At 43.1% G+C, this 24,726-nt stretch overlaps 2 protein-coding genes and 2 pseudogenes across 2 annotated transcripts; 3 read left to right on the top strand and 1 right to left on the bottom strand.

Annotated features, from left to right (window-relative positions):
- Positions 1-1,391: 1,391 nt before the first annotated feature.
- LOC129339280 (olfactory receptor 6B1-like) lies at positions 1,392-3,704 on the top strand. The gene is made up of 2 exons (XM_054993869.1): positions 1,392-1,419; positions 2,746-3,704. The coding sequence occupies exons 1-2, from the start codon at positions 1,392-1,394 to the stop codon at positions 3,702-3,704; spliced, it is 987 nt and encodes a 328-aa protein (XP_054849844.1).
- A 5,277-nt stretch (positions 3,705-8,981) lies between these two features.
- LOC129339279 (olfactory receptor 287-like) lies at positions 8,982-9,943 on the bottom strand (annotated as a pseudogene).
- A 4,726-nt stretch (positions 9,944-14,669) lies between these two features.
- Positions 14,670-19,457, top strand: LOC129339278 (olfactory receptor 6F1-like). The gene is made up of 3 exons (XM_054993868.1): positions 14,670-15,604; positions 17,373-17,469; positions 19,359-19,457. The coding sequence occupies exons 1-3, from the start codon at positions 14,670-14,672 to the stop codon at positions 19,455-19,457; spliced, it is 1,131 nt and encodes a 376-aa protein (XP_054849843.1).
- A 30-nt stretch (positions 19,458-19,487) lies between these two features.
- On the top strand, positions 19,488-20,782 carry LOC129339277 (olfactory receptor 11L1-like; annotated as a pseudogene).
- Positions 20,783-24,726: the final 3,944 nt, after the last annotated feature.

The following is a 24,726-nucleotide window of genomic DNA, read 5'->3' as shown; positions in this document are numbered from 1 at the left end:
GCACCCTTTTCTTTCTCTCCTGTTCGTCCTTTTCAGTTTCTCTCATTTTTGCCTCTCTTTCCTCCTTTCCAACAATAATCAGGGGAGGGGGGGCTGTCTGGCAACTAGTAACTGGAATAGTAGCTGGAAGAAAGGGGGGCTGGAGAGTAGATGGGAGTTGTTTAGCTCATGGAAAAGTGAGAGGAGGAGAGAAAGACATGTTTGTGAGCATAGGCTCTGCCTTGGTGCTCCTCCTTCAACATTTCATCATCTTGTCCAGCCCCCTGCAGTGCCTCCTCGCAATCTACCTGTTGTAGGATATGCCATGCACTAAGCCACTTGCCACCCTAATGGTACCAACTCTTTTAAAAAAAGTAATTTATTTAGAAATAGATAAGATTTGGCAATGGGAAGTGCATAGAAAAGCTTATACAAATACTTGCAGTTAATTTGCAATTTATAGTAACTTATACAAATAACAGATCTAAAATTAGTTTATAACTTAACCAGGCACTACATTTAAAAATGAGCTAAACTGATAAAGGTTAAGATATAAGAATTTTAGTAACAGAATTTAGTTATGTTGTAAATCTCCTTCTCTCCTTGGTTAGGTAAAGGTAAAGGTAGTCCCCTGTGCAAGCACCGAGTCATTACTGACCCATGGGGGATGTCGCATCACAACTTTTTCTTGGGAGACTTTTAACGAGGTGGTTTGCCATTGCCTTCCTCAGTCTTATCGACCTCAGAAGGATGGAAGGCTGAGAGCCAAGCTACAAGTGACGCCTTACACAGGTTGGACACTTGTCAGCTTCCCTCAAGTTTTGATGGGAAATGTAGGCATCCTGGTTTTACAGCTTGGCTCTCCATTACAGCTGCAAGACCAGAATGCCGTCTTCATATATCTCCTCAAACTCATGACCCCCCCCCCCCCCACAACAGCTCTTTCTAAATCTCTTTGTCCAAACCAGAACAGGTCAATATACAAAGGTAATTTGGACTTGTGGGTCACCATACAGAAAGGTTGGGAATCACAGGACAGGCTGATAAATGGAAATAGTAAACGTGTACCATGTCCTCCTCCCCGCTCCAGCCACCAGAGCTTTAGCACGGTTTATTAGTAAATATTCCCAAATGGAATGGAATGTGATGCAAACTGATCCCTGTTGCTGATGCAATTAAGTCAAAGTGCCCTTATTAAATATACTTATTTGGTAATAATTAGTGAAACATACACCTTATTTATGGGTTTGCTAGTGGCTCACATCACTTCTCAACTTTCCTCCAGCATGTATGATTTTTTTCTTATTCAATCAAATCATATCAAGGCCATTTTCTGTTATTTCCAAATGAAAATCAGGAAAAGACTTCTGAAACCTCTGTGACAGATATATAACAGAAGACAAAGCATAGAAATGCATTTCAGAGGCAGTGTTTTCCAAGGTAAAATAGGATTTATGTTTCTCCTTCTTTCCCTTCCAACATTTGTTTGAACGGATGAGCGGTTTGAAATCTAACCCATGGTTTGGATCCAAGCCCCAAAAGGACTTCCTCTGCAAGCTGAAGGGAAAGTTGCATGAACATACAGTCACCTAAATCCCATGGTATGGACCCAGCCCTTTCGTTTTATACAGCTTTTAGGCACTTAGGAGCAGGAAATATTATATTATAGCATGAGGACTCCATGTGGATGAACAGTCTTTTAGATGTGTATCAGATGCACATGTGAATACATTTCTGAATACATAGCATCCCTACATGCACTGTGATGCTCATTTGGATCCCATTGAACAGGCATCTTTGGGAGACAGCAGGGACAGAAACTCCTTTCTGGAGCCTGTGGTCATTGGCTACAACTGGTAGTCTCTGAGGCTGGAATTTGATTGAGAACTCTATGTATGACTCAGTATACTAAAGCTAACATCTGATTCATTAGTTATATGTGATAACTATACACATTAAACACAGATCCAGAGGAGTTAGCCGTGTTAGTCTGTAGTAGCAAAATCTGGACTCTTTTTGATTTTGACTTTAAACACAGGCTTTGTTTCAATTTTGCAAATTAAAAAATGCTCATGAATGGGTTCAACTGTACATATAATAACTGGTTCAGTTCTTGATAGTTCTATGGAACAAATAACTAGATTATAATCTTGAGCATAGTTAAGAAGGTGCAGAAACAATCACTTCAGACTCTGAGGTCACTAGGGGTGCATTTATGCAATGCTGGAAAGATTTGTAATAGTTTATCAACTGTTAATTAGTTTTATAATTTGATGGGGGGCAGGGTTCAGTGAAATCCGAAGCCAAGTTACTCCAGTCTAAATTCATGTTTAGGATTTCACTGTTTAATGTTTTATTTTGTAAAGTACCTGAATCAAATTCTAATATACGGTTTTTTTAAATAAATAAATATATGAAAACAAATCACATTACTGGCATCCTTAAATGCACCTCTGCTTCACCCACCACCCACCCCCAGGCATGGGTGACTGCCATCTATCCATGTGGGATAATGCAAAATGTATTTGGAGACAATAATGCAAAGGTCAAATCTATAGTGGGTATCTCAGCCAATATGAACAGGAAAGGGTTTCCAATGTATTGTTGAGGTACTTCTTATGTGTTCAGATTATTGGACATTTAATTTGGTTTTATATTCCATTGAACTTCTTGTGTTCATGTGAATAGGAAAATCATACTTCAGAATGACAATATTGATTTTATTTTCTGTTTTGCTTCTCCCTTCCCTCAATTTATGTTTTTCAGGTGGGAACATACCTAGGTGTCCAAATCAAACTGCTGTCACAGAATTCATCCTCCTGGGCTTTGGTAACCTTCATGGCCTAAGGATCCCCACTTTTATGATATTTCTTACAGTCTATATCATTACAATAGTGGGAAATCTCATGATCATAGTGATCACAATGATTGATCATAGCCTTCATAACCCCATGTACTTCTTCCTAGGAAACCTCTCCTTCTTGGAATTATGGTACACCACCAGTGTGGTCCCAAAGATGCTAAAAACCTTTTTGACTGGTCATGAGGCTATTTCTTTCTCAGTGTGCCTTCTTCAGTTTTATGTCTTTGGTTCACTGGCAGTTGCTGAATGTTTCCTCCTAGCAGCTATGTCTTATGATCGTTACATGGCCATATGCCGCCCATTGCATTATGCACGCAGCATGGACTTCAAGGTGTGCATTCTGTTTGTGATAGGGTCATGGGTTTCTGGGTTTCTGTCTTTGGTTGTCACCATGCCAATGGTTTCCATGTTGCCCTTCTGTGCATCGAATGAAATTGATCATTTCTTCTGTGATTTGGCTCCCATAGTTAAACTTTCCTGTGGAGACACACAAAAAGTGAGGATCCCTGCTTTCATTATTGCCTCCCTAGTGTCCTTTTCTCCATTCTTTCTTACTGTCCTGTCATATTATAAAATTATATCCTCAATTCTGAAGATCCCATCAGCTAAAGGCAAACAAAAAGCTTTTGCCACCTGCTCCTCACATCTGACTGTGGTTACTGTGTTTTACGGAACGTTAATGGTAGTATATGCTGGACCTACAACAACTCAATGGCCAAACTTAAGGAAAGTTTTCTCAGTGCTTTATATAGTAGGGACACCAATGCTCAATCCTATAATATACAGCCTGAGGAACAAAGAAGTCCAAAATGCATTGAGAAAGCTGTTAAATAGAAATGTTATATTGGTGAATAGTAAGTGAATGAGGAATACCTCTAGTTCCATGACATTTTATTGTTTATGCTTAAAAGATCCTGATACAACAGTTGATAGAGACTGAACTATCTAAAACAAATAGTATTGGCTCTGCTCCAGAAGAGATTTTTCATTGTCAGTAGAACTTTTTCTTCTATAATTCTGGAATGACACAGAGAGAGAGGAATGAAGGCTTACCTTGAATTTATATGGGAAAGCAACATGAATATGTTACATACAATTCAAATACTTTGCTGGCAAGGGTTTGGGTTTTTTATCATTTATGTTGCTGTACTGTATGTTAATTTCAATTCAACCATAGCCATGACAGATTATATAGCACAAAACACATTACGAGTAGGATCCATTTAGTTTTTTGATTCTTATTAGCTGGGCCTCATGGCTTTTGTCCTTATAGGTCCCGTGATCAACAGATAGCCTTTTTGGTGGTTAAAGAATCAAAATTTTTGGTCTCCTCTTTTTCACCAGCAGAAAACTGGTTGGCTCTAACCCGACATGTCCTTTATTTAGACTAGGAGGGGACAGCTCATACTTTTTAAAGTTGTTTGTTAGAGTCATTACTTGTGCCCTTATTTTTCTGTTTGATCTTTTCAAATGGTAAGGGGGCTTGCTGACTCACCTGTGAAGCAACATTACAGCTAGGAAGTAAGGCTGGGGGTGAAGGGCTGCCTGACTACACTAGAGGCAGTGGAAGCTGGTGTGGACCAGAATGAGGAGACAATTCACTTCTTGTGCTCTGCTGATACCTCCAATGAGGCCAGATGTGTGAAGAGGGGAGGGGCCTGGTTCATCCCAATAGTCTTTGGTTCCTTGCTGCCATTGCATTGTTGCGGGGTTGATGTATGTTCTTCCTCCCTGGGTGCCCACTTTAGCTGGGGATGCCTGTCACAACTTGGCAATTTCAGGGCATTGGGCTAGATTCACTGGAGTGAGTTGCACCAGCTGCACAGATCACCCACCTTTTCAGGGTCCCTTAAAGTATATGATGGGAGAAGAAAAGTAGGCACCAAGGATGACCATTGCAAGTTTCACTCTGGGTAACATGGTACTATCAAGGTGATGCCTGGATCCCTGCTACACATTCTGCCATCCCATGGTGCCCAGCAGGTAGGCTGGTGAAGGTGTGCCTTTGAACATCAGGCAAGCTATTTGATGCTTTGGATCCGCACCCTATGTCTCACCAGTACTCCAATGGCTGTAATTAATAAAGCTTTGGCTTGTTTCACCCAAAATGTTGTGTGTATGTATGTTCATAGCCCAAGGCACCAGCCTCACACTTAGCCAATACAGCTGCAATGCAATCTATATATATAAAGACAAGTGTCCTGACTGACTCATCAACGCCCAGACCAAACCCCTGGACCTAGAAACCTGAAATTTGGGGAGAACGTTCCTTTTGTGACATAGGGGCTCACTAAGAAGGGATTTTAAGAAATTCACCCCTTAAGGGGATAAAAGGGGGTGAAATGTGTTTTTCCTTAAGGATACAGCTTCTCTGTGTGCCTGGAAGGGTCCTCTCCTCCCCCCTCCCCCCCAACTGCCACTCTTCCCTGAGATCATTTGCATATGCAGCCTTGATTGGTCTCTGTCCCAATATTCTAAACACTATGCAGGACACATGCAGAACCTCAGGACACACTCAATGACTCCCAGTCATTGAAAGTGTCTTGAAGTAAAAATACACCTCTCCTCTAAGGTTGTCAATCTCCCTGTGGGGCCTGACTTTCCTGTATGGCTAGCTGGCTGATGGGTCAGCTGTAGAACTGTGTTCTGAGGTAAAAATCAGGTAAGGGAAACTGGAGACAGTTGAAGAAAGGCAGTACAAGACTCCTGAAAAGGGATTTTATATAAAAGTCAGTATGGCAACTGAGTTTTTAAATGTTCATGGGGAGATGGTGAATGACATTTTTAGGAGCCATTTCAATGTGAACCTCGCACATAGACTTATCGAAGTGCCAACCACACCACCCCTCCCTCAGTCCAACTCCACCTCACACCTCTTGCAGCCATCATCTCTTACTGCCCCCAAGAACCTGCCTGGCAGATGTTGTGCAAGGTATACCGATGCTAAAAGAAGGAAGCAACTTAGATATGCGGCAAAGAAATATGCACATCATACTCCTGTGGTGCACTGAGCAGCAGTGGTCAAGTACCAGCAAGTCTCGCATCCAAGGGAAAGGTGACCATCCCTGCAGGCCTGAGCACAGTAGTGATGACTCTAGCAGACCTATCAGACATGATATACCCTGATATTGCCACTATCAGGGAGTAGTCCATGGACGGGTTGTGCAAGCGTGCCATTCTGACCCTCAAGAACAACAAAACTGCCATCATTAATGAAACACAATTTAACTCCCTCAAAGGGGCAGAAATGGAGTACAGATCTGTGGACTCTGGTGCAAATGGATGATGTGGTCCACTACCCTGTGGAGTTCCTCAATATGCTCAACCCTCCTAGCTTCCCAGCCCACAAACTTCTCCTCAAAGTGGAGGCTCCAGTGATGCTGCTCCAGAACCGCAGCTCAACCAAACTCTGCAATGGCACCGGACAACTAGTGAAAGCCCTCCACAGAAACGTCATTGAGGCCAAATTGTTTATCAGCAGTGCTCGGGGGGGGGGGGGAGTTGGTGGACATACCATGCATACCATTCATACCATCAGATAACTGCTTCAAGTTCAAGAGATTGCAGTTCCCCCTCAAGGTCTGTTTTGCTGTGACAATCAACAAGTCCCAGGGGCAGATACTGAAGGTGGCAGGAATTGACTTGAGGGAGGACTGCTTCTCACATGGGCAGTTCTATGTGGCCTGCTCCAGAGTGAGCTCACCCAGCAGCCTGGTGATCCTGAGGGGAAAGCCACCAATGAGGTCTACAAAGAGGTCCTTCAGTAGAAAAAAAAAGGTTGTACGTATTTTTCACTTTATTTATTACACTACAATCTTTTCTTTTTTAAAAATCTCTTCGATAAATGTTACATTTTGAAATTCACTTAATCAGTTTTAGTCATCAGCATGCTTCACTTTATTCAAACAGTTTTGTGATGCTTGGGTACTATGCTATTATGCTACAAAACCAACTCAACACCGCCCGCCCCCCAACAACCAAAACAACATTACACGCCCATAAATATTATTACTGGATTTAAAGTAGTTAAATCAGGCATCAAGCTAGTTTTAAAATAAAGATGTACCTCTTATGTACCTCTGCTTGCTTTTCTTATGGTCAATGGAATGGGTATGAAAATTTCAATTTAAAATATAAATATGTTCATTGTAAATCCCATTCTCACATCCTGAAATGTATTTAAATCAACATCTTTGTGTGATCATAGCATGCTGTCAGCATAAGACTCACTTATTCTCCTTCTTGCCCCCTTTCATATTGGATCCAAAACGGTTCATTATTCTGGAGATTTTACAGAATATCAATGCAAATCTCTTTACATGAATCCTCTCTTATTGTTAATAATATGTTTTTTATTTTTTTAAAAGAAATCAGATAATCTGGTATATAATAAATGTTATCTAATGGAATGGCAAAGTTCCTTTGAAGGTCAAAGAAACTGCCAAAAATAATCAACATAAAACCAAGGTCTTCAAGGTTCTACTGAGAGCAGAACCACAAGTGACAAAAGGCACAGATTGGACACTTGCCTGTTTCCCTCAAGTTTTGATGGGAAATGTAGGCATCCTGGTCTCGCAGCTTCGCTCTCTGACTGCTGTCCAATGGACTTTTCAACTGTCACTTGTCCAACATTCCACCAAACTGCCTACATTTCCCATCAAAACTTGAGGGAAGCTGACAAGTGTCCAATCTGTGCCTTTTGTCACTTGTGGTTCTGCTCTGAGTTTATATTTATGATAGGCCAAGATTATATAGTTGGGTAATTCCAGGCTCTATTCCAAATACCTGAAAGCTGTGGCAGTGTTTGTAGTAATTATATTGACATAGGCAGAACCAAGTTTTACATGAAGATGGTTTTTGTATCTAATGTTTCACTGAGAAACCACGTCACAAAATGGAACTATGTCCAGATTCCTGTCCTTTTTTTATCATGTAAGATGTTGGTTCTCCCTATGTCTTGTATGTGAATCCATGTGAGAATTCAATTACTCCAGTGAATTTACATTTTTATTATGTTACTAATGTGCCCGTGCCCAGTGCTAAAACCTTGCAAAAGAACAAGCTTGATGAGAGAGATATAAAATTGTATGAACGGGATTTGTGTGACAGTGAAAGTGCTCATCAGTGCCCTGAGAAGAGGATGGCTCATTCCTCTTTTCAGCTTCCTTGTGTGCAACTGCCTGCATGGGGAGGAGGATGGATCATACCCACATGTGCTTATTACTTGGGTTTGATCCATTTGTAGTATAACAGATGTTCTTTTTATTCCAAATCCATAAACATAGCCGAATTCCCAAAGATATTTTCTCTTGCCGTGAGAGAAGGAAAAACCTGGAAAGAAATCAGACAGAGATTTCATCCTGAATATTTTATACTTTACTGAAATATACATAATGACTGTGAGAGCTTGTGTCATGCCTAAGTTTAAAATTGTGGAAAACCACATGTGGCAGGTGGCAAAAATAAGTGTCGCTCAATAAAGTAAGAAATGTTGGTTATAGAGTAAGGGATTATGAATTATGAGTATATTGTGTGAAAAGGTTATATTACTAAGCTAACATCAACTTAGTGGTTAGCTAGCTCCCCCTCCCCCACAAGTAAACTGCCACTAAGATTGGGGAAAACTCTAGGAACGTCAGGTCTCTCCCAAGGCCAGCCTCCAACCAATCATCAGGCCACCGAGCAGCACACCAATGCCCCCTGAAATAGACTCCAAATCAGGTAGAACCAGATGTGTCAGAGGAAACCTGTATCTCTGCCTCCAACAACAAATCTTGAAAGCACCCTGTTGAAAGCACCCAAGAACCGGTGCCAAACCATAAGGTCCTCCCTCATTCCTGCAGTAATCCGTGTCCTATGCTGGGAGAGCCTAAGGGTACCCATTGTGTCATATACAATGCACACAAAACTAAGGAGGCCCACTACCTGCTGCAGCTTCAATACGGACACCTTACGCCTTCCTATGAGGATCCTAGCCTTCGATGTGCCCCTCCGTTTTTTGGAAGCAGCCACGTGGAATGGTGTGGAGAGCAGAAATGGTGGGCAAAACTGCCGTGCAGCAAAAACGCAGCTCGGGCAGGCTTCTGCAACAGCAACAGCAGCCCAAGCCAAGCAGCAGCGGTCCAAAGGTGCGGCGCCCTCAGAAGAGCAGAGCTGGAGAGCCCACCACCACTCCTTGCCTCAGCCGCTGCCTCAGGAATGATCGCCGCCGGGAGCAACATGCTCTCAACCACAGCCTCGCTTGCCATGAGACCAGGACAACATGTCCTGCCACAACCTGAGCATGAGGTGCAACTGAGACACTGGGGGCGGAGAAGCCTTGTAAGTCTTCCTCCAAAAAGGCAAACTGTGGCCCCCAGCCTAAGTGGCTGTAGCCACTGGCTGGGAGGGCCAGATTCTTCATCCACCAGTGCAAGGAATTTTTCAAAGCTTCCTTCACTTCCCTATTTCTTAATGTGTAGATGAAAGGATTCAGCAGTGGAGTCACAATATTGTTCAGGATGCTGACTATTTTGGTCATTTCCAAAGATGTCCGTTTGGAAGGCTTGACAAACAGAAAGATGGTAGACCCATACCAGATAATCACAATGGCAAGATGGGAAGAGCACGTTGAAAAAGCCTTTTGCTGTCCTTTCCAGGATGGAATGCGCAATACGGTGGATATGATATATATGTAAGAAAGAAGCGTTATTGCACAAGATCCCAGGATGACAATGAGTGATATGACAAAGGCTGCCATCTTGATTACGTATGTGTCAGTGCAAGAGAGAACTATCCAGGTATCAATATTGCATATGAAATGATTAATCACATTGGGTCCACAGAAGGACAATCTTGAGAACAAAAATGCTGGTGTGGCAATAAGCAAGGAATCTACACAGCCAAGAGATTATTGCTAGCTTGGCAGAGAGGCTAATGTCCATGATGGTGCTGTAGTGCAGAGGAAAACAGATGGCCAAGTATTGGTCATAAGCCATGACAAACAGCAAGAAATCCTCTGTGCATCTAAAAGCAAAAACAAAGTCCATCTACAGAATGCAGCCAGCTTCTGCTCTTACCAAGATAGAGAGAAAATGACTTAGGGATAGCTATTGTTGTGTACCACACAGGGTCACGGCCAGGCCCCTAGGCTTTCAGGTATTTTGGGCCCCTTCCAAAGTCTTTCACTTCAATACAGCTGACAGCCTGACTCTGGTACAATAGGTACTAGATGGCAGTACATAGCCCTATATCCATTTTGATGGTCTCCTGAAGAATTCTATTCACAATTTTTAAAATATTTTTATTGCGTGAGCAGAACTCTCCCGAGAAGCACATTTTGGGTGTATAATTGTTCAATACTGTAATATTTTGAAGTGAATATATTTTTTATTTCTTGTCATGGGTAGACTTGCAGGAGATAGGCAAGCACTGGCCCAGCATCTTGATTTTCTGGTCTGAAATGCTTCCACATTGTGTGTTGTGGGAAGCATTGGATGCAAAGGCGATTAAGAGGGCTAGGCAAAGGGCCAACAGAGCCCTCTTCAAAACATGAATAGATGGCTTGGGAATTTATCTGCCCCATCTGCAAATCAGGACCGAACTTGCAGAACTTTACCGAAGGGATGGAGTTAACTTATTGCTGAAGGGGAATGACATTTTCCAGAATGATATGCGACAAGGGCTCAGGTTGGCTTTAAGCCACCTGAGGGGTGTAAAGTCATAAGTAGAGATGGGCACGAACAGGAAAAAAATGAACATGATGTTCGTTGTTCGTTGCCATCCATGAACAGTGATTCACGAACAGCAACGAACATTACCTGTTCATGAACATGATCATGGTAGGATGTTCATTGGGGTCAGAATGGCCCCCTTCGGACTTAGAGAGCCCATATTTTCAAGGAGTGTTCAGAAGGCTCTCTTCCAGCCATCATCCAAGTTTGGTCAAGAAACCTGATCTGAGCAGGCAGCAGGACAGGTAATAATAATAAAGAATAGCTTGGCCCCAGAGCCTGGCAGCAGCCCTGGAACCTGAGGTTGTGTAGAACCCTACCGCACCACTCCCAGAAACCTGACCTGAGCAGGCAGCAGGAAAGGTACTGCTAAGTTTACATCGGGACCACAAAGCATAGCATCCAGACAAGAATAAAAGAACATGAAAGACACTGCAAACTTGGACAACCTGAAAAATCAGCAGTGGCTGAACATAGCCTAACGCAAACAGGGCACAGTATCTTATTCCAGGACACCAAAATACTGGACAACACTTCCAACTACTTTGTCAGACTGCACAGGGAAGCCATTGAAATTCACAAGCATAAGCAAAACTTCAATAGGAAAGAAGAAACCTTAAGAATGAACAGAGCATGGTTTCCAGTTCTGAAAAACACCAGGCTAACAAAACATTCTATCCCCGACAATAGCCCTGCAGAGAAGATTAGCACATCAAGTACCAATCCATATGCAAAAGAACCTCCTCAGGATACAGTGAAGCCTCCCGCCATTAGCATTCCACACCCTGGGAAACTCTTACAGGATGACTCAGCTCAACCCCACCCCTCCTGAGTAGATACAAAATACCTACATCTTTTCCACACTGTGACACTGAGAGATCTCTGTCTTTTGGTGCTACACCTCTGAAGATGCCAGCCACAGCTGCTGGCGAAACGTCAGGAACTACAATGCCAAGACCACGGCAATACAGCCCGGAAAACCCACAACAACCATCGTTCTCCGGCCGTGAAAGCCTTCGACAATACATCGAACACATGTTCATTTGGAATGGGGCCTCACGAACCTCTTGTTCGCAAACAGCAGAACGGGCCGTTCGTAGCTTTTTTTTTTTTTTGTATTTCTGTTCGTGCCCATCTCTAGTCCTAAGCAGAGGCTTGGCCTTTGCAGTGTCAGGTTAGAAATTGGGGGAAATGAGCAAGCTGATGAGTACCTTTGGCATATTCCCACTGGTGGGGAATTAGGGTCTGTCAGGAGCAGCTGGCTGCTTGATGGCCCAGTTATGAGGATAGACTGTCTGGTGGGGAACCCCTGGGCAAGCCTGTCCTCCCCCAGCTTTACGGTCAACTGGTGAAGCTTTAAGAGGGGGGACCACTTTACCTGGCCAGACCAGATCCCAGCCATTCAATGGATGGCTCACATCCAATGCAGAATGTTGTTGTAATTTTAATAAAGTGGCCCTTTAGTTCCCAACTGCCTCTTCATTTTGATGGGGGGGGGCAATCATTGAGCGTGTGTAATCATTGCTTGAGAGGGAAATTCTCTTCTTTAATCAATCCTTGAGAGAGGAATTCTCAAGTTTACTGTTTGTTTTGGTTGTATTTTATTGATTGTCTCTCTACAAATTGCGAATTACCTGGGGACACTCAAGAGAAGTGTTTTATGTATGTTCCTCAATTCATGTGCAGGCTGTTCTTGCTTAGCACAAGTGCATGCTGCTTTCATGGGAGCTCCCTTGCAATCACACAAAGGGAGTGCAGAGCACCAGTTCAACTCTGTTTTCACTGAGAGAAACAGAACTATGGGCTTCTTTGACTTGCCAATTTGCATTTCTTTAAGGTGTGATAAACTATCAAAATCTGCATTTAAATGAATGGATGTGGGAGGTGAGGGAAACTGGGATATTTTTAGCAGATGAGGGAGAAGGAATATTGAATGCATGGATTTACTCTGGGGGAGCAAATTGAAGTGTGACTGTGTGAGCGAGTGCATGGAAAGTTGAAGGGGGGGGACACATGAAATGAAGCTCACGCTCGTCCCTAGGTACTTCGTAATGTGTAGAGAGATTATTACTTAGAAAAAACTGAATGTATTAGATTTGATCATGTAGCTATCCAGTCAGGGAAGGAGACCCCTTGGCCTCTCCAAAAGGCCAAGCTGGGACCTGCATGGACAAAAGTCATGTGGGAGAGAGGGATTGGATAAGATTTAGTGAAAAAGCTGAGTTGAGCCATCCCAGAGAGTCAAAATGTGCATGTAAGCAATATGTGACAGGATGGCTAGATAGCTACATGGTAAACCAAGCAAGTTCAGGTGGTGAGGCTTCACGTTAGTAGATTGATTCAAGGCAAGAAGGCACAAGCAATTGGTAAGTGACTATTCTTGCTCTCTGAATGCAAACTTGGAAATGTTTCAGTTCTTTTCATTAAGAGTAACTCACTTTCTTGCCAAGACTCACATAAAACATACATAAAACATACTAAATCAGCCCATCTGGGTTAGTACTGTGAATATCTACTCAGAATGGCAGCACTCTCCAGGGACTCAGGCAGAGATCTTTCGCATTATCTACTATCTGATCCTTTTAACTGGAGATACCAGAGATCCAGCCTGGGTTCTTCTCATGCAAAAAAGAGGCTCTTCCACTGAGCCAAAGCCCCTCCCCAGACTATACAAACTTAAAAACAATTAAATCAGACAGCTAAGACTTTCAATAAGCAATATAGTAGTGTAAGGATTACAGCACTGGAGTTTTGATCAGGCATCTGATGAAGCGAACTTGATTCTCGAAAGCTTATGCTATAATAAAATTGGTTAGTCTTAAAGGTGCTACTGGACTCTTTTTGATTTAGCACTGGAGAAGAATGCAAACAAACAAATACACACACACCTGTTCAAAGAATGACATACCATAATTCAGGAAGTGAGTTCCAAAAGCAGATGAAAATGTAGTACAAGGAAGAAGACACATAAAATAAACACTGCAATAAACGACAGTCGTGATCATTATAACAACAACCTCTTGAGCTGTTCCATTCTACTACAGTTCTAATCCTTCTATAAAAATGTCCTCCAGAACACTTCTGTTTTGCGTGTTCCTGACCTCCTCAGGCATGCTGTTTCACAAGGTAGGATTCACCACAGAGAATGTTTGTGGAACAGGCTGTTGTTGATTTTACTTATGGGCACAGTGTCACCTTCAGAATGCTTTTCGCAGATATTGTCAGATTCCTTACACATAAATGTTAGCAAATGCAGAATACCTTTTTTTTTAAATAATGACTGAAATTTTACTTTCAGTCTAACTTAATGGCAACTCAGCAGCCTGAACAAAGCCCTACATACCGTACTGTGGCCTGCTTGGTAATTAACCACCTGCCATTCTGTCCCTTTTATTTCTAGGCCCTGGTACATGACAAAGACAGGAGGTTTATTTGGTTCCTAAGTGGTTACCATGTATTTCTGACAGGTAGCATTCAGCATTGTCGGTAAGTAGTTATACACACTATTTCATGAAATATAATCATACCTAAAGGCTTTCTCATCTCTAGTTGTGGGTAAGGGAGGCCGAAAGATGGAAATATAATGTGCTTCAGGTAACATTTTGGAAGAGGTACATGGGTAGAAAGTCAAAAATTATATTGATTAGTGTGAAGGGAGAGTACTGATGGACCACATTGCTTGACCCAAGTTTTCTCAGCAGGCAAGAAAATTTGAGGCATCGCTGTGCTGCTAAATATAGAGCCAGGAAGAGATTGCCCAGTCTCTAGCAATCCCTTTGAGTGTTTTTTTAGGAAGTCCACTGTAAACAACAAGAGATTTAGGAAGTCCATAGATAAACCTCTGGCTTCCTCTTAATTAACCAATTTAATTTTATATTTTATTGTATTGGATTTATTTAGCATATCTTGAGTCTATACACACATGTATAATAGACAATAGACATGTATACATGAGCACACAGGTATAATAGATAATACAGATGGCTTTACTCCAAGTCCTGAAAGGGAAAATGGTGATTTCCTTCCTTATAAAAAAAAAGGGGGGGGGGATAATTTTAAATCCCTGGTAAAATTTTCAATGTGTTAATTCAGCATTCTGTTCTAGCAGATAAAAAATGAAAGAGCTCAATCAAGGGAGACAAAATGAAACAAGGGTGATGGAATTTATCCTTCTCGGCTTCCCTGGTCCTCAGTATTTACAAATGTGCATCTTTATAGTCTTGCTTATCACATATATCCTAACAGTGTTTGGAAATCTGTCCATCATCATCCTAGTGATTACAAACTGTCATCTCCACTCCCCCATGTACTTCTTCCTTTGCAATCTCTCCTTCCTGGAGATATGGTACACAGCAGCCATCATCCCCAAGACCCTTGCCATCGTTCTGGGGAGAAGCAGGAGCATCTCTTTCACTGGCTGCCTTCTGCAATTGTATTTTGTTTTTTCCTTTGGAAGCACAGAATATTTCCTACTATCTGTCATGGCTTTTGACCGATATTTGGCCATATGTCAACCACTGCACTACCATACCATCATGGGCATTAGCCTGTCTGGCAAGCTGGCTCTTGGCTCTTGGCTTTGTGGATTCCTTTCTGTTGCTATAGTTGCCTTCCTGATCACAAAGCTGCACTTCTGTGGGCCGAATGTGATTAATCACTTCTACTGCAATATTGATTCCTGGATAGTTCTCTCTTGCACTGACACCTACAGTGTCAATATGACAGTTTTTGTTTTCTCTGTCTTCATCTTCTTAGGCTCATGTGTGATAATCCTTCTTACTTACATGTATATTATCTCTGCCATTCTGCATATTCCTTCCTCCAAAGGAAAGCATAAGGCCTTTTCTACATGCTCCTCTCATCTGGTGGTGGTGGTGATTTGGTATGGCTCCACCATCTTTCTTTATCTCAAACCTTCAAGGAAGGTATCTTTAGAAACGACCAAAATAGTGAATATCCTAAACACTGTTTTGACCCCATTGCTGAATCCTTTTGTCTACACACTAAGAAACAAGGAAGTTATCGAGGCTTTGAAAAATGTATTGCACTGGAGATGAAGCAGCAAATGTATTACATGATCTGATAGCAAAGAAATGCTGTAAACCTCTGCATAGACTTTTCTGTATATTTGAGACAGAGTCAGACAGATGAATAAACAGTGATTTAATGTATTGACAAAAGAATTAGAATTGTGAATAAAAAACATTGAAAATTCTATGGAAACGTACACAGATTGTATTTGGAGTATTTTCCCTACCCAAAGTAATATATTCTAGGATAGAATAATGTTTTGTCAAAAAATTACTTTGTAGCAATAGAATTTGGTGTTGGTTGTTGTGGGTTTTCCGGGCTGTATTGCCGTGGTCTTGGCATTGTAGTTCCTGACATTTCGCCAGCAGCTGTGGCTGGCATCTTCAGAGGAAACCTCAAGGGTTAAACAATGAGCTGGTGTTGAATTGCTTTCTTTAGTTTCTGTTTAGCAGCAGGAAGCGGCGGTTACTTTAAAGTTTAGGGTGTGAGCTGAGTGGGTGGTCTTTAAGAGCATTGGGTTGGATTTACACGGGGCCCACCTGAGAAGATACGGCCGCCGCACATTACCAGTGGGAAGTTCACCGCGATTGGGAGTACTAAGAAGTGCACACATGAGTGAGTAAGTTAATTTTCATACTGAAGTCATGGAATGTGAGTAGGAGGTTTGGCTACATGAAGGTATTTGTGTTTACAGATGTTTAAAACGCATGCTGTAAGAATAGAACACCACGGAGACTGATGCTCCTGATGAGGCATTGATGAAATCTGAGCTTCAGCCGGCCCCAGATTGGGCGTGTCTCTTTCTTTTTTCCGTTTAGGACAAGTAGCTTGCGTTGGAACAAGTTTGGAGGGACAATTTATCCCCGCAGTCATTTCATTGTGACATCACATTTCAACTGACTACAAAGAGGACATTGGTTCTTGTGCGACCTTTAAGAAGATACGTCACTGGGACACTGGTTAATTTACTTTGCAGGTTTATTCTGGATACTTTGAATGTTGTTCTGAATATTGTGATAGTGAAACAGTGTAAATACACATTGAACGTTGTAACTTTGGTTATTTGTAAATGCTAAACAGTGATTAAATTATTTTTTGAGAGTTTACATGGTGTACTGTATATAGTACTGACTATAACCCCCGTGGAGTTTCCTTTATTTTGCAAATCTTCAGAGGTGTAGCACCAAAAGACAGAGATCTCTGTGTCACAGAATTTGGTGTGTTTTGCAATACCTATGACCTAGATCACATGTGCACATGCATTCGAATATTTTGGAGGGGGGAGGGCAGATTTATATACAAAAGTGACTGAAAAACTTCCCCTCAGCACTCTAAACACTATCGTTCACTCTGCTTCCTGCTGGTCAATCAGAGCAGACTCCATTCATCTATCCAGCCCTCCTCCGTTTTTCCACAGAAGAATGCATTTAAATCAACAGTAAGAAGTATTTTTTTTTTAAAAAAAACCCTATTAAGCAGAAATAAAATCCAAAGTATTTAGATGCAGAACATTACAGCTGGCAAAATTATAAACAATTGTAACCCTATAAACTTAGCCCACTGGTAGAGTTTGTGAGAGAAAAGTGTTTTGTCCCTTAGGGAGAGCTATGGGAGGTTTTTGATAAAGGGAGAAAGAGATAAGGGAGACTTCTCATGAGAAAGTAAAACGAAAGCTGTCTGGGAACAAGGAGGTATGTTTTGTGCAGAGAACAGTGCTGCCTGGAGAGGATTCTAAAAAGAGCTATAGCCTCTAAATATCAGATGCAGCTCCCAAAGCGGCACTGGTATCTTAAAAAACAAACATATATTAAGGCTGTTAATTATTCTTTTCCTTACTTCTTCTTCATCCAATTTCGCCCTGAAAGTCAACAATCAATTTTTGATGTATTGTCAAAGGCTTTTACGGCCGGAGAACGAAGGTTGTTGTGGGTTTTCTGGGCTGTATTGCCGTGGTCTTGGCATTGTAGTTCCTGACGTTTTGCCAGCAGCTGTGGCTGGCATCTTCAGAGGTGTAGCACCAAAAGACAGAGATCTCTCAGTGACACTGTGACACTGAGAGATCTCTGTCTTTTGGTGCTATACCTCTGACGATGCCAGCCACAGCTGCTGGCAAAACGTCAGGAACTACAATACAGCCCGGAAAACCACAGCAATACAGCCCGGAAAACCCACAACAACAATCAATTTTCCCCTCTCTTTTTATGAATGTGGAGTGAGTTGCTAATCAATTCTGTTTTGCAAAGAGAAGGGGCAGGAAGGGCATTCTGCAAAATTTCAGAATTTCAATCTGTAGTTGTTCAGAGGCAGCCAGTACTAGAGATGGGCATGATCTGAATTACGATAAAAGAAAAAAAAACACGATAATGGCGTTCATACAATCGGGACCTGGTGGATCGTTGTCTTCCACGGCAAACGATCCAGTGGTTGGGAGGGGGCTTGATCAGGGCTGGACGGGGTGATCGTAGTAGGATTGGGAAGCTAGACATTCAGGCACCAACAATCTATTCCCCTGGCAATGGAGGCAGGGGAATGCCTGAGCTCTGTTTGAAACTTGATAATATTTCCCCTAGCGAGGAAAAGTAAACAGTTGTGAGTGAAAAGGTGGCTCCCTGAGAAAAATATAAGCAAAGTGATTTGAAGAGGAAGGGGTTAAGACTTAAGAGACAGAGAGAAAACAAGAGAGCCGCTTTGAGCGCAGCTATCAGCTGAAGCTGTTTTGCGCTCCTCTCCTGAGTTCATTCAGTGCGTTGAAAGAGTTAACAACACTGAGAAGAGATCTCTCCTCCTGACTGAGTTCATTCAGTGCATTTTGGAAGACTGCCTGCTTGCTTTTAAAATCGGGTGGGGAGGATTCTATCCCTGTTTTTTTTTTAAAAGCTGGCTGAAACTTGTTGACTGGTCTCTCTCTCTCTATTTGAAGGCAGGGACGGGTTAAAAACTTTCCCCCCTCTGCTCTAAGTGTGTGCGTGTGTGTGTGTGTGTGAGAAAACATCCCCTCCCTGAGGGGAGGCGGCTCGTCGCCGGGTTAAAAACTGCCCCCCTCTGCTCTAAGTGTGTGTGTGTGTGGAAACGTCCCCTCCTTGAGGGGAGGCGGCTCATCGCTGAGTTAAAAACTTTCCCTCCCCCTCTGCTCTAAGTGTGTGTGGGGAGGCACCCCTCTGCTTTGGCCTCCCCGATTCCAGATGGGAAATGGGACTTAATCAGAGTGAATCGGAGATCTGGGGTCATCACCAGTGCAGATCCACGATTAGCTTGATCGGTATTTTTTTTTTGGATCGTGCCCATGTCTAGCCAGTACCTTTCTAAAGCTTCCTATCCTCCTGCCAGAGGAGTTCTGAGTAATTCTGTCTGACTCAGGCAAACTTAGTATAACTGGTATTAACTTAAAAACAACTGTAATGGCTTGTTACAAAAGGTATATTGATTTCTCTTCACAGTTAAATCTGATCTTCAGACTACTGAGATCAATTGCCCTGGAACTAATGGTGGGTGGACTCTGGCATTATTCCCCACTGAATTCCCTTCACAATCTCTAAGTATTTTTATATAGAATTTGGGGCAATTCCTAGAGCATTATGCAAACTAGTGACATCACTTCTAGACTCTCCTCCCCATGTTCTACCAACCTCTATTGCTTTGCCAGATAGTTGCCAATCTATTGACCTTGCTGCAGGATTATAGAAATTTTATAGAAGTATATTATTGTTTGTTATCCAAATTTCAAATGTGTTTAATCTGTCTCTATTTGACTTTTAAATTCATTCGCATTCCAGTTGATCATTATAGCAGACAATGATCAAATCACCATCTCAGAATTTATTCTCCTGGGTTTTGGGAATCTCCATAGTCTGGCAGTATCCTCATCTCGATAGCTTATCAGTGAACAGAAGCCTTTGTCCCCTATGTATTTCTTCCTGGGAAATTTCTCTTCCTTGAAGATCTGGTACACAACTTCCATTGCACCTATGAACTTTCTTACCAAGCATGAAGCCATCCCCTTCTCTAGATGCATTGCCCACATCCATTTTTATTTCTTTGGCTCCAAGGCAGTCATTGAGTGCAACCTCTTAGCTATGATGTTCTATGTGTCAGATACGCCTTCAGAATTTCTGTCATGTGCTATGGATTCCTTGCTGCAGTGTGAAGTATACCTGTGAGAACATGCAGAGGGAACCTGTTTTGCTGACTGGTTGCTAGCTGCTTATCTTGACGTGTTTTTGGTACAATTTCCTGGCAGGCCTGAGAATGTGACCTTGAAGTTCCAGCAGAGACTGCACCAACCTCCTAAGAGACTGAGCAGAGCTCATCCTTTCTCTCCTCTCCTCTTCCCTGACTCCCTAGCTCAGCATGCCAAAATCCTAACAGACTTTTTCCCACTGGGGGGCATGGACTTTGTCCTATAATTAACCTTGCTTTGCTACCATGAGTCACTTCAGCCAATCCTGTCTGACCATCTTGATTCTGGTATTCTTCTTTAATAAAGTGACTTTAACTCATACACCTAAGTGATACAGTGAAGTGCTTGGGGCGGGGGAGAGGAGAATACCTGGCAAGACCTGACACTATGGCCGATATATAGTCATCTGCAATCTACTTCACTACACAGCCATCATGAATATCAAAGTCTGCCTTCAAATGACAGTTGGTACCTGGATCAGTGGATATCTGACTCCTATAGCCACTATGGTGCTGACATCAGGTTACCATTCTGTGCCACAAATGAAATTGACCATTTTTTCTGTCTTAAGCCCTATAGTAAAGTTCACCTGTGGTGACTCCCATGTGGCAGAGATTACCACATTCACATTGACATCCTTAGTGACAATGGCACTATTTCTACTCACTCTGGCTTCATATGCCAATATCCTTTCTACAATTCTTAGAATCCCATCAGCTATGCAGAAGCAGAAAGTTTTCTCCACATGTTCCTCTCACCTAATTGTTCTCACTTTTCTATGGCACTCTTGATAGTGTTTATGCAGTTCCCTCAGTGAAATAGTCTCCAGTTCTTAATAAACTCTTCTAGTTGCTGTACATTGTAATCACCCCCATAGTCAACCCTATCACCTATAGTGTGAAAAACAAAGAGTTCAAAGAGGCCCAAAGGAAACTCCTCTGTAGAAAGCATTGTTGCCTCTGCATGTCCACAGCTGGAGACAGGAAAAAACATTTAAGGAAACCTCAAGAGAAGTCCTAGCTCTCCCCAGTGTACCTCCGCTGGTGGCTGTTGGGCCTGGTGTCCTGGCCATGTTGGGGCTGGAGGGCTCTGTTGCCCTAGGAGTTGCTCTTGCTGCACCGAGGTAGGGAGCTCTATCATCCCAGCCCTCACTCTGGAGGGCTCTATTGACCCAGTCATGAGTCTGGCCGTGCCGGGCCTCCACATGGGTGTTGTCTAGGTCTACAGGGGTGGGCTGCGGGGAGTCCAAGGTGAGTGGAAGGGCCAGTCCTGGACATTAGTGTACTGTTTTTATGTCTTCAGTTTTTACCACTGATTTGGAGCAACTTTCAATGATAATATCTCTTATTTTATAGGTGATAGTGGAGGGAAAGTTATTTGAGGTAGGTAGGTAGATTGGTTGGTTGATTGGTTGGTTGATTGGTTGGTTGGCAGGTATCTGCCATCAAGTCACAACTAACTTATGACAACCCCAGCAAGGCGCTTTCAAAGCAAGTGAAAAAAAGAGATGATTTGCCATTGTCTTCCTCTTCAGTGTCTTCCTTGGTGGTCCCCCATCCAAGTAGCAACCCAGCTTAGATTCCAAGATTTATTGTTGGCTGTGTTAAATATGAGATGTGGAATGATATAAATTATCTAGATGTTGCCAAAAAGTCTGCTACAAGGACATTTTAAAGTTGATACAAGACAGAGAAATGAATTAGTAATAGAATATTTGGCATCATACTATAGAGAGCAGAGACTAAGGACAAAAAGGGGACTAAGGGGTGCCCATGGGACCAGATAAGACATGTGATTTGTTTCCATGGGGTGTGAGCAGTATGAAGAAACCAAGGGAATCTTTATTTGGGAACTTGTAGTGGCTCTTGGCAGCCTTGTTTGGCCTCACAGAGTTTGGACTTGGATGCAATAAAGTGATATGAAATGTTTCCTACAGTTCCAGTACAGTACATAAGGAAGAAATGGGGTTGACGTCTTTTCCTTTATGTCATCGTGTTGACTAGCTCAGTGTTTCCAGACTTGTGGGTTGTAACCCAAAAGTGGGTTGCAAATTCTCTGAAAGTGAGTTGCAGTCCAACCAGACCTTTACACCCTTCTCTTTCTCTCCTCTTCTTCCTTGTCAGGTTCTCCCATTCTTGGCTCTCCCTCCCCCTTTGCAATAATAATCAGGAGGGAGAAGCTCTCTGGCAACTAGTAACTGGAATAGTAACTGGAAGAAGGGTGGAACCTGGAGAGTAGGTGGGAGCTGTTCAGCTCATGTAAAGATGAGAGGAGGAGAGAGTTTGTGAGCATAGGCTGTTCTGTCATATTATAAAATTACTAGAACAAAGCCCATTGTGGGAAAAAAATACAATGGGCTCAAGAAAGGGGAGAGTAGGCAGGTGGGCATTCCTTCCTCCTCCATCACTGATCCTGGCTGGATAAAGACAGGGGTGGGTATTGCCACCTGCTCCACTCCTGATCATGGCCAGGTGACTGGGCAGGCCTTGCTGCATGCAGCATGCTCTGCATCTGATCTCAGCTAGGTGAAGAAGGGATGGGTGTTGCCTCTTAATTTGTGCTTAATTCCAGCTGGGTGAAGGGGGGGGGGCATTACTGTCTGCTCCGTGTCTGATTCTGGCAGGTTGAACGGGGGGTGGGCATTGCCTCCTGCTCCACGCCTGATCCCAGCTGGGTGAATGCAGGGCATGGATGTTGCCACCTGTTCCCCTTCTGATCCCAGCCAGGTGAAGGGCAGGTGGGCATTGCCACCTACTCTGCTCCTGATCCTAGCTGGGTGATGGCGGGGGGTGAGTGGACATTGCCACCTACTCCACTCCTGATTAGAGATGGGCACAATCCACATTACAATCGAAAAAACCCCACGATAATGGCGACCGCGCCCCGGCGGATTGTGCTTGGGCATGGCCAATGATCCAGTGGTCAGGGGGCGGGGCTGGATCAGGGCTTGATCGGGGCGATCGTGCTCGGATCGGGAAGCCAGACACTCAGGCGCCAGCAATCTATTCCCCTGGCAATGGAGCCAGGGGAATGCCTGAGCTGTGTTTACCCTCCTTCTGTCGCCCTGGAAACCCGAATGGAAGCCTAGCTTGCCTTGATCAGCAGGGCTTCCTTCTAACCATGGAGCAGCAAAGCAGTCACCAGCTGGGAGAAAACACCCAAGGAAGGGAGGGGGGAGGGGTGTTCTGTAGCCATGGGCACTCCAATTTCATCCCTGCAAACCCTGATAGGCAGCTCTGACAGCCAAACACAGACAGCCAAACACAAACACAGATGCCGCTGGCATCAGCCACCGTTCCTGTATCGCTGGGAACAGCGGGGTGCCCCTTCACTTTTGCCTCCACGATCTACGATCCACGATCCATGGATCAGAAATGGGAGATGACCAGCATGGATCGTTAATTCGAGATCTTCGCCGGCGTTGATCCACGATCAGCCTGATCGGTATTTTTTTTTGGATCATGCCCACCTCTACTCCTGATCCCAGCTGGGTGAAGGCAAAGGGTACATATTGCCCCCTGATCCACCCTTAATCCCAGCTGGGTCAAGGGTGGGTGAGCATTGCCACCAGCTCTGCACCTGATCCCAGCTGGGTGAAGGCAGCGGGCTGGCAATTGTCACCTACTCTGCTCCTGATCCCAGCTGGGTGAATGGGGGGGGGGCATTGCTGCCTGCTGTGCACCTGATTTTGGCCTGTGTATGTTTAAGCAGTTCTGAGAGAAATATTGAGTCAGGGCAAGAGAGGTGACCTGAGTGCAGCCTAAATGTCATATATGTCTGTCTACATATCTGCCATGAGTGCTCTCTATGCTCTGTATTATGTGCTAAACCTCTGAGAGTATTTTGGGGCCTGTCAGGCTGAGGGCTGCTTATCTGACAGGTCCCTGCTGCGATGTCTACTTTCGTTTTCACAGCCTCTTGAGAATGTCCTCTTGAGAATGGTTCTTGCTGGGAACCAAAAATAACTTAATCTCTCCTACAGTTCTTCTTGCTTCCTGTCTCAACCCCCTTCCCCATTTCTGGCTCCTTCACACCAGAAACCTAACTGTCCATATTAGTGTTCTGGCAACACCAAGGAGGGATGCGGAGAACCCACCCAGAGGGAGCCCTGAGAGAGAAAAGGCTTCTGAAAACACGGTCCCTGGAGACGGAGAAGGCCATCTGTATGAGAAGGGGGCTTTTGTCTTCAATATGGGGGAACCAGCCACTTTGCCACCAACTGCCCCAGGGGAAGAGAGAACCCCTGGAGAAACCTACAGCCATGCAGAAGGCTGGAGCATCAACGAGCAAGGCCTCCCGTAAAACCTCTAAAAGACAGGGCGAAGAAATGGATGGTGCTGAAAAACTATAAGCTTTTGGCTTTAGAAGGATATAACAAGCTTTTTGGATGGCATGCTTATTTATGGTATGATGTGAAAGCAGATGCCATGTTTTTTCATCATTTTGTAAGATGAAATTTATTTATGGTATGGACAAAATATAAGAAATACCTGGAAGAGAAAACACCAGTGTGGATTATACCTGCAGAAGCTGTAAATCCAAAGACAGAATATGCTGGGGAGGAGTGGTTGATGTATAAAGAAATTTTAGAATTTAATCAGAATGTATATACTCTTAAAAATAATGAAGAATTGCCATTTCAGTATGGTTGGTTTCAGTATAGACAAATAAAAGATTTGTATGATGTAGATCGTAGAAAAGTAGGTTTTAGGATGGTAAATTCGGAATTAGAAGAATGTTTACTCCAAGGGGGGGGGATGATATCTAAAGTATATAAGATTTTGTTGAAATGGTTTACAGAAGAGGAAGTTGTTAAAGTTCAAATGGTAAAATGGGCAATAAACTGTAACAAAGATATACCAATGGAAGCTTGGGAGAAGTTCAAGTCAAGTTAGCCTTTATTGGCATATAGCAGCAATTCAAGTTATCCACTTACAAAAGGAAAGAACAAAGTTAAAAGATTG

Source organism: Eublepharis macularius, chromosome 12, assembly GCF_028583425.1.
Source record: "Eublepharis macularius isolate TG4126 chromosome 12, MPM_Emac_v1.0, whole genome shotgun sequence".
Taxonomy (NCBI): Eukaryota; Metazoa; Chordata; class Lepidosauria; order Squamata; family Eublepharidae; genus Eublepharis; species Eublepharis macularius.
This window is presented reverse-complemented; position numbering and strand designations above follow the sequence as displayed.

Bases quoted from the DNA above. Each gene is read 5' to 3' on its own strand.
- LOC129339280 (XM_054993869.1), top strand. From the start codon at position 1,392: ATGCATTTCAGAGGCAGTGTTTTCCAAG. The intron at 1,420-2,745 runs GTAAAATAGGAT...TATGTTTTTCAG, and splicing joins CAGAGGCAGTGTTTTCCAAG to GTGGGAACATACCTAGGTGT.
- LOC129339278 (XM_054993868.1), top strand. From the start codon at position 14,670: ATGAAAGAGCTCAATCAAGGGAGACAAAATGAAACAAGGGTGATGGAA. The intron at 15,605-17,372 runs GAGATGAAGCAG...GCGGCACTGGTA, and splicing joins TTGAAAAATGTATTGCACTG to TCTTAAAAAACAAACATATA. The intron at 17,470-19,358 runs GTATTGTCAAAG...TTCGCATTCCAG, and splicing joins GTCAACAATCAATTTTTGAT to TTGATCATTATAGCAGACAA.